This window comes from Vipera berus (assembly GCF_964194415.1).
Source record: "Vipera berus genome assembly, chromosome: 1".
In the NCBI taxonomy this organism is placed as follows: Eukaryota; Metazoa; Chordata; class Lepidosauria; order Squamata; family Viperidae; genus Vipera; species Vipera berus.
The window spans coordinates 164922448-164935256 of record NC_138202.1 but is presented as its reverse complement, the minus strand read 5'-3'; the positions used below and the strand labels follow the sequence as shown (position 1 = coordinate 164935256).

General features: G+C 38.8%; 1 protein-coding gene across 1 annotated transcript in view; it reads right to left on the bottom strand.

Moving 5' to 3' along the window:
• Window positions 1–12809, bottom strand: part of PPP1R1C (protein phosphatase 1 regulatory inhibitor subunit 1C) — a gene marked incomplete at both ends in the record, with an annotated part of 41709 nt that overhangs the window by 19620 nt on the left and 9280 nt on the right. The window contains 2 exons of the mRNA XM_081313894.1: window positions 684–744; window positions 4171–4211. Coding sequence (XP_081170020.1) covers window positions 684–744; window positions 4171–4211 — 102 coding nt within the window. The remainder of the gene's footprint in view (window positions 1–683; window positions 745–4170; window positions 4212–12809) is intronic.

The following is a 12809-nucleotide window of genomic DNA, read 5'->3' as shown; positions in this document are numbered from 1 at the left end:
TCTCTCCCCCCTCTGTCGAGAGAGGGCTGTTCAGTTCCAATATAGATGGCCTCTTTGACCCCTCTTTTAAACCAATGAAGACCGATGGAGTACAGATAAACCCCCAAGTGGCCTCAAGGACTTTCAGGGAGATAATGACCAAACTTCAGAGTACTAACAACCAGATGACCGCTAAGGAATCTAAATCCTTCCATTCCTCACCGTTCAGCCAGGACTGAAGAAGCTTCTTGCATGAGAAGTGAAATGCTTTTAAGGGGACAAAAAAACAAAAACAAGAAAGTCCAGTTACCTTTTGAAAAACACCTTTTGGACAACCATGACCTGGATGATTGAATATCTCCCTAGACTTCCTTTCAATTCATCTTCAAAGAACAGCATCGTAGGCAGGTGCCTCTTTTCCCTCCATGGGATCATTAAGTTCTCCAGTAATGACAGAGAGAGAGAGAGAGAGAGAGAGAGAGAGAGAGAGAGAGAGAGAGAGAGAGAGAGGGAGGGAGGGAGGGAGGGAGGGAGGGAGGGAGGGAGGGAGGAGAGAGAGAGAGAGAGAGAGAGAGAGAGAGAGAGAGAGAGAGAGAGAGAGAGAGAGAGAGAGAGAGAGAGAGAGAGAGATGGTGACATGCCATACTCAGCAGGTGATCACTCAAGGGGCATTTGCATAAGAAGAAACAGTACCTCAACAGTACCTTTCATGGCAGGTGCGGTGTAGACACTCTGCTTCCTCTGTTTAGGGGAGACATTCTGTGACTGTCAATAAAAAGAATGACCTTTTAGTGCAATCAAGAGCTAAACAAAGTATCACACACCAGATTACAGGAGGGGGCTCTATAGGCCAAGGAATTGCTGCCTAGCCCTAGGGAATGGTCAGATAAAAGAGGACACAGCCCAGAGCTCTATAATGGGTGGTTAAAGAGGCTCGTGAGGGACCTTCCCTAGCTTTTGAGGCTGCAAAGGAGATGGCAGGAGATTTGCCTTTTCAGACTTCCCAGGCAGATTGAAAGAAGAAACGTCATCAGATGGTCTAATTCTACTTTATTGTAAGACTATATTAACAAAATCTTGAAAGTCTGAAAGTACAAATCTCTCACTGTCTCCCTTTACAGCTTGAAAAGGTAGGAAAGGTCCCCTCTGACTCTTTTTCTCCACCCATTATGCAGTTGTGAGCTACGCTCTCTCTTTTCTGACCATCCTCTTGCATTTCTTTTGCCTCTTCTCTGATGGTCTTTCTCATACATCATTGCACTGAGGAGGCCTCCTTGGTTTGCCTTTGAAGCATCTTCTCGATCCGGCACTGCAATATTTTCTGCCATGTAGCTTGAAGTAATATAATCCATTCCTTATTTGTCTTTAAGAAATTTCAAAATTGATATAAATATTTTAGGGGAAGGCAACATCCTTTCTTTCTTTTTATTTTAGTACACATTCAGATTGTTAAAAAAAATCAGATGGAAGCTGGTGGCATCTTTTCCAACTAACAGATTTTATTAAAGGGCATGGGCTTTCATGAGCCATAATTCATATTTCATCTGATGCCACCAGGGATAAACTTCTCCTATGGTGTCTTCGGTGTATTGCTCCTTTTGGGGGGGGGGGTGTTCCCCAAATCTGGAAGTTAGCATCAGATTTTTAAAGCAGCCTGAACTTGCTCAACTAAGCAGCCAAACTATAATAATAAACAAATAAAAAAAATACTGCTGCATTCAGCTAATGGCATTTCAGCAATGTGAAATAATAAATGCTCATTATAAATAATAATAGTAGACTCTCTGCCTTTTTTTTTGACTGATGAAATTGCTTGGATGAGCAATGAAACATCTCAGATTAACAAATTCCGGTCCAATTGCTCTGATTCAACCTTATAGATACTTCTGGCTTGACATAACAAATAACATAACAAATGCTCATATTACTTTTTAAAATAATCTCAACTTAAAACACCATATCCCAAATCCAAAGAGTTGTGTAAGGGCTGTTGTGTATTCACAAAGTATATTTAGAGCATATTTCTTCCAATCAATGAAGATTCAGCAGCTCTATAAGCTGGTCTATGAAATGTAAAGTGGTTCATAACATTTTATGTTAATGGATGGAAAGATGCTTTTTATGAATAAATTATTGGATGCAGTCAGAGAATGCTAATTATATACATTGCATGATGGGCTGGTGATTGTCATCATTTAATGCTTTTAAATGTTTGTATCTAAATTTGAAAAAAGAATCGATAAGGTTTCTTGCTATTAAAAGCAACACTGTCCTATTTCAATTTTCAGTAAAAATTAAATTGATCTGGAACATACTATACAGAGGACAGAAAAATGTGACAAACCCATTTTAGGAATGGCATTATATTTTCTGGATAATTCTTTTTATTCCCTCTATTTTTCTATAATTTCTTTAATTTTCAAAATTCAGATCAAAATTCAGAAACAAGCTTGAATCCTTGTATATTTAAAACAGCATCAATGATACACAAAAAGAAGATGTTAATCTTCTTCCAAACTCTCAGCAATGCCTGTCTTAAAATATGCACCCTAGTATAGACATAAGTTGAGTTGCAAGATACCATTGTGGGCAATTCCAAAACACGCAATAGAAAATATTCATGCTGGCTTCAAACATGATGTGACTACGTACAAGGAGATTTTAACTTTGGAAAGAAATGTTTGGTGCTTGAAATCATATAGCCTCTTGCGAGAAGAGAAGGTTGTTCAAAACTGGTTTCAATATATTCAGCTACGGGCCAGGTGGAAAGAAGACCAGAAAAATGGTTTTACAATGACTGATGAAAATTTGATAAAGCAAGTTAGAAATCAGGGATCAGCACATATCAAACGGATATATCTTGCATTGATAGAGATTGATTCAGAGACAGAGCTTGTTAAGGATTGTATGATAAAATGGGCCCAAAACATCCAAGAAGTTATCACAATGGACATGTGGGAAAAGATTTGGGTGAGGAACGTAAAATTTACTCAAGCTCAAAATCTAAGAGAGAACTTTTATAAAATGTTTTATAGATGGCATTTAGATCCTAAAAAGCTTGCAAGTATGTATCCGAATTACCAGCCTAAATGTTGGAGGTGTGGTGATGAAGATGCAACATATTTTCACATATGGTGGACATGTAAGAAGGTCAAGGCTTTTTGGATAAAAGTCTGGTGGAATATGCAGAAGATTTTTAAACAGAGGATAAAGTTTTGTCCGCAACTTTTTTTGTTGGGAATAATTGCAGACGCTACAGTTGTGGACACTAAGTTGATGTTGAACCTAATTACGGCAGCAAGACTTTTGATAGGCCAATATTGGAAGAAAGAGGAATTGCCGACCATAGAAGAGTGGACTTTAAAGGTTTCCGACCTTTATTCTTTAACACAAGAATAGCATGGAATATCCTGGAAAGAAGGCAAGGTGGCTAGAAAATTGAATAGGCCCCAGCAGTATTTTTGCAGCTTCCAGGTTTTTGTTTCTTTTTTTTAAACAGAATAAAGTAATAAATAATTTACAATTTAATTTTCAGCAAATATGTATCATATGGAATAAATATTTTTAATAATTATTGGAAGGATATAGCCTTTTGTGGATTAGAAAATGTTTTTCATATCTGATTTGAGATCCTATTCCACCACCCCCCAAAAAAATCATAATTTCAAGTTAATTTTGAAGTCATGCTTCTAGGTAACCATTAGATGCCAGCAAACAGATACAGAAAAATCCAAATCTTTGCTGCCATCTGGTGGCTGTCTAGTTTTTTTGCAGCTTAAATATGGTAATCTGCAGGTAGGATAAGTGTCAGAATGAGCCTATTCCTGAGCCTCTGACCTCAGTTCAAATATCTATTCTGAGTCTAGAGAAGCAAAGATGGAGCAGATTTTTTCTGGCATCCTCTCTAGTCTTTAATAAATTGATCAAATTAAGCCAAATCCAAACTAAACAGTCATGCAAGGACTCAGAGGTCATCATTATTAAATATTGTAGGATCGGAAGGCTGACTTAACTTGATAAATCTTAATAAATGTCATTGAGCTGACTGTGTCTTCTACCCCCTGCATATCCCAAAAGACAATTTAAGAATTAATATCTCTGCTGCAGTATAAGAAAGAAAGAATTAAGACTTTCTGGATGTCTGTCAGACAATGCAACAGTAATTTATTTTTTAAATTGCAATTAACTTACTTCATCTTGGGAGTTGTTATTCATTCTCTTCTCATCTATTTCTGCAGGATAGGAAAAGACAATTAGAAGAAGTAGTACATAATAACATCAAGACAACATAAATCTACTCTAAAGCCAGTCTCTGGTGACTCCAATAAATTTTACTTTCAGGAAAATAGGTGCAGAATCACAACTCAAATAATGCAGCTGAAAGCCCAGTCTAAGCAATTGCAATGTATTATTCTATTCATGCTTTCTTGGAATTAAGTCCTGTGCCTTTTCTGAGAAAATATTATGTTGTCAGACTACACTAAATTTACTTTCTTATTACACTTATTACAATTATTGTCAGAGCTTCATACGAAGGGTAAAATATTGAGTTCCAATGTAAAATTTTGTAGCAATTTATATTCTGATTATGAACCCAATATAAATTGGAGTACATAATGCTTTGATCAATCATTGTTCATGGGGGTCTAAGTAGTTTATTTTTTTTCCTTCCTTCTTCTATTATTAAGAAAATCATCCTTCAATTGGTAAAAACACTGCTAGACTCTTTATCATGCAAGAATCTAAATACGGGAAGATTTTCGTTTCACTGTGCAAGAGCTGAACAGAGATGAACACAATACAATTCACACACAGAGAAAAGTCTCACTCCAAAAATTCATATTTTGTACCCATTTAAGGAATAGCAGCCATTCAACTCAAGTAGGTATAATTTAAAAATCTACCTTGACTTCCAATGCCATTTTGTTTCCATTAATTTCATAAGCTTATGTCTGTTTTTAGCAAGATCTTGTTCTTTAATTTGCCACTTGACTTATGAGACATTTCCTGCTCAGCATGTTCTCGGGCATTTCACTCCGCTTAACTGTTTTTCCACAAGGCATCTTTTTTACTGAAAGAAACTCTGAAGTGATTCAGAATTCAGAATTTCTTTTCACTTGTTTCTTCAGTCTGTCAAACACCTTTCACACACACACAAACACCCAAAAAAACCAAACCCTCCGTGATGTGTTATTTTTCAAAACAAACAAGCAAACAAAATGGTGTACATTTCATCAAGGCACAGAAATAATTCATTATGCTTCACGAAAATGACCCTCCTTATGAGTCAGTTGTCAAGTGTCCGAATATAAATCACGTGACCATGGGGATGCTGCAAAGATCGTAAGTGTGAAAAATGATCATGTCACTTTTTTCAGTGATGTTGCAACTTCGGTCACTAAGCAAACTGTTATAAGTTGAGGACTACCTATAATGTGTGCCTTGAGAATGCATTTCAGACATTTAAGGATAGACTAGATCTCCTCTGCTAATGGAAAAGAGATCTTAAAATCTCTGATGCCAGAGCTCTGGCAGAGAATGGGAACCGGTCTGTAATATAACTCTATATATCTCTATCTATATATCTGTATTTTTAAACACACACACACACACACACACACACACACACACACACACACACACACACACATACACACATACATTTCTGGTCTCATAACAGATTAAAGCATTCCATTTGTTATTCAATTCGCAGGAGTAGTAATATCACTTCTTTTTTAATGGCTGCCTCATATGATTTCAGGAGAAGCAGACATACAAAGCTTAGCTTGCATTTAACACCCAAGCATTAGTTTCATCATTGTGAGAAAACAGTAAAGTGGGTGGTCAGGAAAATAAGCGGTGATTATAGAACTGCCCGTTTGTGATTTTTAATATAATTTTATTCCAGACTAGTTGCCGAAGGATTGCTGAATAATTTAAAATCTGTTTTCCAAATAGTGTGGAAATTCATGGTTAGCGTCATGAGGATGAGGATTAAATATAAAACTTTACAGAGAACATTGGACTATTATATGTAGGGTGCAAAATCTGGACGAGCAGAGAGAGAGAGAGAGATTTTCTGAAAAATCTAATCCAGTTTGTATCTAAAAGAGTTTGAAGTATAATTTGGCTCATTTTAAAAAAAAGAAAAAGCACAGTTAAACAGAAATGTAAATGAACAAGTGGGTAAGTATTTATGTTCCTGATAGGAATCTCTGTTGTTTTAGTTTTCATGGTGAAGGCATCTGGGAATAACATCACTTAATGGCTATTATCTCCTGCAAAGGCTTGTAAAGATAAAGAAATTATGTCAATTATACAATGACAAATAGAAGTTGTTCTGCTTTGAGGATTAATAAATCAGCCCCTGGCTAATTAAATTTAACAAAGCCAGCCAAGTGGAGGGAGAGAAGAATGAATGTGGAGATTAAATTCTGTTGAGATGTGAGAATCAAAACGTCTCTTTCATGGAATGAACGGCCTCCAAAATGGCCACTGGCATTCCATCCTTTCTGCCTTCAGTTTGGGATATTAATTTCTGTGAAAACAAACAAGGGCTTCAGAATGACATCCTTTGACAAATTAAATCTAGTCTTTCTGCAATCTCAAGGAAAGCAGAAAAAGATTTTTCTCTAACGTGGCACCCAATAAAATCTAATCCGGTTTTCAGCAGAGAATACTGCCACTGTAAGAACACAACTAGGGTAAGTGATTTTCTGTTCAGGTTGGACAGAAGATAGAACAGTAGTAGTTTAGGAAGAGTTTCTGATTCTTAGTAATTTCTCACCAAGAGAAAGAAAGTTATTTTTCCTACTTAAAATGAAGTCGGTAGAATTAAGAAAGCTTGGAAACAGCAGAATTAAAAATGTGTGTGAAATGACCGTAAGCCAATTCTATGTGAAGAACATACAGAGAGGCATCCCTTTATTTATTATGAAGCACAACTATTTGGATAGTAGTATTCAGAGAGGTATAGCGGTACTCAAAAAACAATCAGGTGAAATTGGAAAGAGAAGACAAAAGAACCAGGTAGAGTTTGATTGAGTTAAAATGGTCACCATTTTAAATCCTTGAAGTGCACAAAAACACAGATCCCACCTTCGTCGCCAGTGTTGTATAGTGAGTTCTTTGGAGGCAGTAAGCGAGACGAGAGGTTGCAAACAGGAACATTGCTTTATTGAGGCAAACAGGAACAGAACTGAAACAGAGGCTTCTGCACAGCTACTTATATGGTTGGCCACTAGGCGGTGGCCAATAGGTTTAAAGGAACCCATTCCCGCTCCAAATCCTCCAATGATCTTCTTGGAGACAGCTAGTCTGGCAAGTCAGTGACCGTTACACAGACACACCAATTGAGCAACCTTAAGCAGAATTCAAAAGACACGTGAAAGTAGTTCAAGTAAATCCCAATACACATTATTAATATTATTTAAGAATAAAGTCTTGTAGATATGGTGGTGGTCTTCGTGACCTTGCAGACCACCTGGGGAATCCAGTCAACTCTCGGTCCACCAGCTTGCCCACCAGGCTGGGTAGACCAGGACTCATAAGTTCACAAGAGTCAGGTTCACTTGAGTCCCTTTGGCTGGCCATTCCAGGTCAGCCCAAACCAAAGTGCAGCGAAGAAGCAGAGTTAGCACAGTTGCTGCCTTGTTCGGGTTGGCTTTCCCCATCAGGAGACCCATGTTGCACTCGCAGACTGTGTCCGTCTATGACCACCTCCCCATTGTACTGACTGCATGAGTCTTCAGAGCGTGTGAACTGCTCTGTTATGTTGCCAGGTTCTGACTCTAGGAGTGAACCCGTTGTGAGGTCCTCATTTTGTAGCCATTCTGCAAAACGCTTCCACAGCTGATCAATATGGCGGCAAACGACTCGCCCCCCCCCATCCAGAGCCACCTCATACGAAAGAGGGACTGAGATTTTGATAATTTTACCTGGCACCCACAAGTTCCCATGCCCTTAGAGACACATGAAAGCAGTTCAAGTAAATCCCAATACAGTACACCTTCCATGCCCTTCATCAACTTCCAGCATTTGCTGATCAGTATTGCCTTCTGATGGCATGTGCTGGAGAAATTACAGAAATGGTGAAATATTAGGTCTTATCCTGCCATAAATTGACAATGTGTGCCATCCACCATTTTGGTGAAGTAATGGACTTCGCCTTAGTTCCCTGAGTGTTATTTGAATGCTTTACTCATAAGATATCTTAGGGGGTCTCTTTTTGGACTGCCAGATAACAACTATCCATCAGATAAGGTAAAGGTAAAGGTTCCCCCGCACATGCGTGCTAGTCATTTCCGACTCTAGGGGCTGGTGCTCATCTCCGTTTCAAAACCGAAGAGCCAGCGCTTGTCTGAGGACGTCTCCATGGTCATGTGGCCAGCATGATTAGATGCCAAAGGCGCATGGAACACTGTTACCTTCCCACCATAGTGGTCCCGATTTTTCTACTTGCATTTTTACATGCTTTCGAACTGCTAGGTTGGCAGAAGCTGGGACGAGTAACAGGCACTCACTCTGTTACGCGGCACTCAGGATTCAACCTGCCAAACTACTGACCATCTGGTCGACAAGCTCAGTGTCCTAACTCACTGAGCCACCGCGTCCCTTATCCATCAGATGGGAGCAGTCTAATACCAAACTGATTTATAAATAGAAACTGTAGATGAAATAATATATGATACTATTACTTCCATTGCACATTTTGTTAAAAAATTTTTTTGAAAACTGTTGCATGCTTAGCAAAAGCCTCAAACTTTTCCTGTCCACCAACCTGTGACGCATGGTTTAGAAAAATATAGTCAAATTAAATTTGAACATGCGCACACATTCACTCACATACTACACAGAAACAAATCTGAACTCTTCTATCACTACACAAGACCCTGGTTGTTCTTTGGAAGGACAGACATTGAAGCTGAGGCTCAAATACTTTGGCTACCAAATGAGAAGAGAGGACTCATTGGAAAAGACCCCGATGTTGGGAAAGATTGAAGGCAAAAGGTGAGATGGTTAGATAGTGTCATTGAGGCAATGAATATGGATTTGGGCAAATTCAAGAGACAGTGGAAGACAGGGGAGGCTGCCGTGCTGTGGTCCAGGGGCATGTGGAGAACAGGGCACAGCTTAGTGACTAAACAGCATCTTATTACGCATATATTTCTTTTATATGCAAAATATGGCACATCCTTTGAGAAGAATAACATGTACAAATGAAAGAAAAAGGAACAGAAAAAGGTCCTTCTTTGAGTTTTTACAGCAGTGGGATGTGTTCATATGGATCTTGAAAAGAAAAAGCCATTTGTCTGTTTTTAATTGCTTTTCTGATGGAGGTTGGGAAGTCATGACCAGCCTGAGAGATCTTTCAGAAATGTTAAAAAAAATAAGGCTATGCTTCCCAGCCAACACAGCTATCCCAGACTGAGAACAATGAGAATCGCCTTGTTTCAAAAGATCAGATGATTGACTTGTTAATGATTAATTTTGTTGTTGAAGTTGTTGGTGGTCTGCATATTTATGATTTGGATATTATCTTTATTTGCATATTTCTCTGTCCTTCACTGTCTAAAGCCAAGTAACAATTGTTACATGTTTTCTTCAACAAAGTAGACTGGTAAAGAAATTTTATAAAGTTCAAATTAATTTCAGAGTGTGGTTTATTTTTCCTCTTTTTTAAAATTGTCTGGTCTCTCTCATCTTTCTTTCCCTGCTTTTAGTAGCTGCTAAAATCTCTAGCCGGCAATTTTCTAATTAAATTAATATAGAGTTTTGCTCCATTGTACTGCTACCACAGAGGGAGAAAACAAAAAAACATGTAAAATCAGTAGTTCGTGAAGACTGTTTTTGCTGATATATATGGATTTGTCAGAAGAATTTATGATTAACATCATGAACAATATTGAAAGCAGCTGATGTTAGTTCTGCTAGATTCCAGATGTCTCTGCCAAAAGATGCTGCCCAGAGAAGTCTGTGTGGTTGAAAATAATGTTGTTATAGGAGACATCTCGTCCTCTCTAACTCTTCCTTGAGAATTTGCTGAAAATTAAGCAGCCTGGTAGAAATGCACCCAAAGCAACCAATGTTTCTCAACCTCAGCAACTTTAAGCTGTAAGGATTTGCTGGCTGGGGAATTCTGAGAGCTGAAGTCTACAAGTCTTAAAGTTGCCAAGGTTGGATCCTCTTCATCTAGTGCTTTTCTCAAACCTGGTACTTATACTGTCTTTGGGGAACTGGAGTTTCTAGACAGGAATGGTGGAAATGCATCATCATCATCATCATAAAAAAATAAAAAAATTGGAAATGACCTTGGAGGTCATCTAGTCCAACCCCCTGCTCAGGCAGGAAACCCTATACCATTTCAGACAAATGACTGTCTAGTCTCTTCTTAAAAACTTCCAGTGTTGTAGCATTCACCGCTTCTGGAGGCAGGTTGTTCCACTGGTTAATTCTTCTAACTGTCAGGAAGTTTCTCCTTCGTTCTAGGTTGCTTCTCTCCTTGACTAGTTTCCATCCGTTGCTTCTTGTCCTGCCTTCAGGTGCTTTGGAGAATAGCTCGACTCCCTCTTCTTTGTGGCAACACCTGAGATATTGGAACACTGCTATAAACTAGACATTCCCTACTCCAGCAACCGTTCCTTATATGTTTTAGCCTGCAGTCCCCCAATCATCTTTGTTGCTCTTCTCTGTACCCTTTCTAGAGTCTCAACATCTTTTTTACATCGTGGTGACTGGACGCAGTATTCCAAGTGTGGCCTTACCAAGGCATTGTAAAGTGGTATTAATACTTCATGTGACCTTGATTCTATCCCTCTGTTAATGCAGCCTAGCACTGTGTTGGCTTTTTTGGCAGCTGCAGCACACTGCTGGCTCATGTTTAAGTGATTGTCCACTAGGAGCCACATGGCCACAATAAAACATTAGGCGTTGTAGACCAGAGTCTCCATTGAAAGTGAGGGAGAAAAGCCACTTATTTTCCACTGAGGAGCATAAAACATGGGCTGCAGCCTTAAGTGTCAGAAGGCATTGAACTGATTTAGGCAACTTCATGCCCAGCTGTAATCAAGATTGTTTCCTAACCATGCTATGTGCAGTGTGAGGAAAGCCTCCGCCAAGTTCTTAATTGGCCCAAAGCCTGACCCTCTGGAGATGTTCAACTGCTAACATTGAGACTCACAACAGTGGTATACCCACACATCTGGAGGACACCTGATTAGGGAAGTTATTCCCAAGGAAAGCTAAATTACATTTTAAATCAGTGGGAGACCATGATTTTAGGACACGAGTTATCATCCAACTTCATAGCACATCCCAGAAATATTCTCCATCGTTGTGGCTGACCTGCATCCATCTCAGAAAAGAGTTACTTTCCAGATGAGCATCTCTGTGCCCAGAACTTCCTCTTGTTTATTGCCTTGGTTGGACTTTGGGTTCCCACTGTTTTCTACAAGCAGGTCCAGTGATCTGAATCGTCCCATCTGCAGGTTGTCTGATGTACCACAATTCATTAATTTCCTTGAACATTTCTGGGGGAAAAAATATTGTGGTCTTGCTGGCATTTTGTCTCGATTCATTTTTTTAAGATTTTCCTATTGAAAGCCAAGTTGTTCGAAAGTGACAACACATGCATATGAGTCATCAATCTTGTGCACAGAGTGTTGCAATGATTCCTCAACATCTGTTCTTCATCTACTTTGGTTCAGCAGAGAAAGCCTTCTGGACAATGGAAAAAAATATTTCAGGAAAAAAACAAGGAAAATCACCTACTGCCATTCTCACTTTGTGGTTTCTTGGAATGGCTTGAAATATTAGGAAAATTCTATTTTGATCTTTTTCAGGGGATGTTTGGAGAGAATTATTTGGTTTCTCCAAATTATTTTCTTTTGAGGGCTCAGCAAAAGCCATATGCTCCCTTGACTATACCTTCTGCTGCTTCACTCTTAACATTTGGGGCAACTTTGATAAATTTTGTCTCATGAAAACAGAGCACGTTTGAGATCAGTTATGACATTTTTCTTTAATCCAAGTTCTCTGCTAGAACTGAATGCAGTTAGAAACAGTATATCACCACCAATTATTATGCAAAAAAGGTATTTGTCATATACAGGGTTGAGTGGCATGATGGCCTAGAGGTGGAGCTCTCGCCTCACAATCAGGTGACTGTGTGTTCAATCCTAGGTGGCAGCAGATATTTCTCTCTCTCAGTGCAAAGAAAAAACTGCGAACTCTGCATAGGTGTCAGGAAGGGCATCAGGCCAGTAAACGCTTTCAGTCACCCTGACTCCACCCTGATCCAAGGGATTACAGGGTTGTTAAAAGAAAAGAAAAACTGTCATATGCAGGATTACTTCCTGGATTCAGGATTATTTCCTGGAAGTAATTTTAACTTTGCAATAGTTGCAAATAGTAATGAATTTTAACTTTCTCCATGAGACTTAAACTGTTCCCATGGGATTAAAATGATATAGGGCCTCCTGGCTGAGCAGAGGGCTGGACTAGAAGATCTCCAAGGTCCCCTTCTAATTCTATTATTCTGTATTCTGCTACCGGAACACAAAGAGCCAGTGATGGTGTCTATAAAGATTTAATGTGGGACTGGTTAAAGAAAATAATTAGTGGTGTCCCATGTTTTCATTTCCCTTCTGGCTAGCAGAAAAAAAATAAATTGTTCTTCTTGTCATGTAGTAGGGTGAGATTGGGCTTGTGAGTGACAAAATATATGCAGAGGTCCTTTGTGCCTTTGATCATTCAGGCTATTTCTGAATAGTAGAATCTTTAAAAGAGTTTTCAATAATGGCCTAATTAATAGATGATGGGTGTGGCAGAGA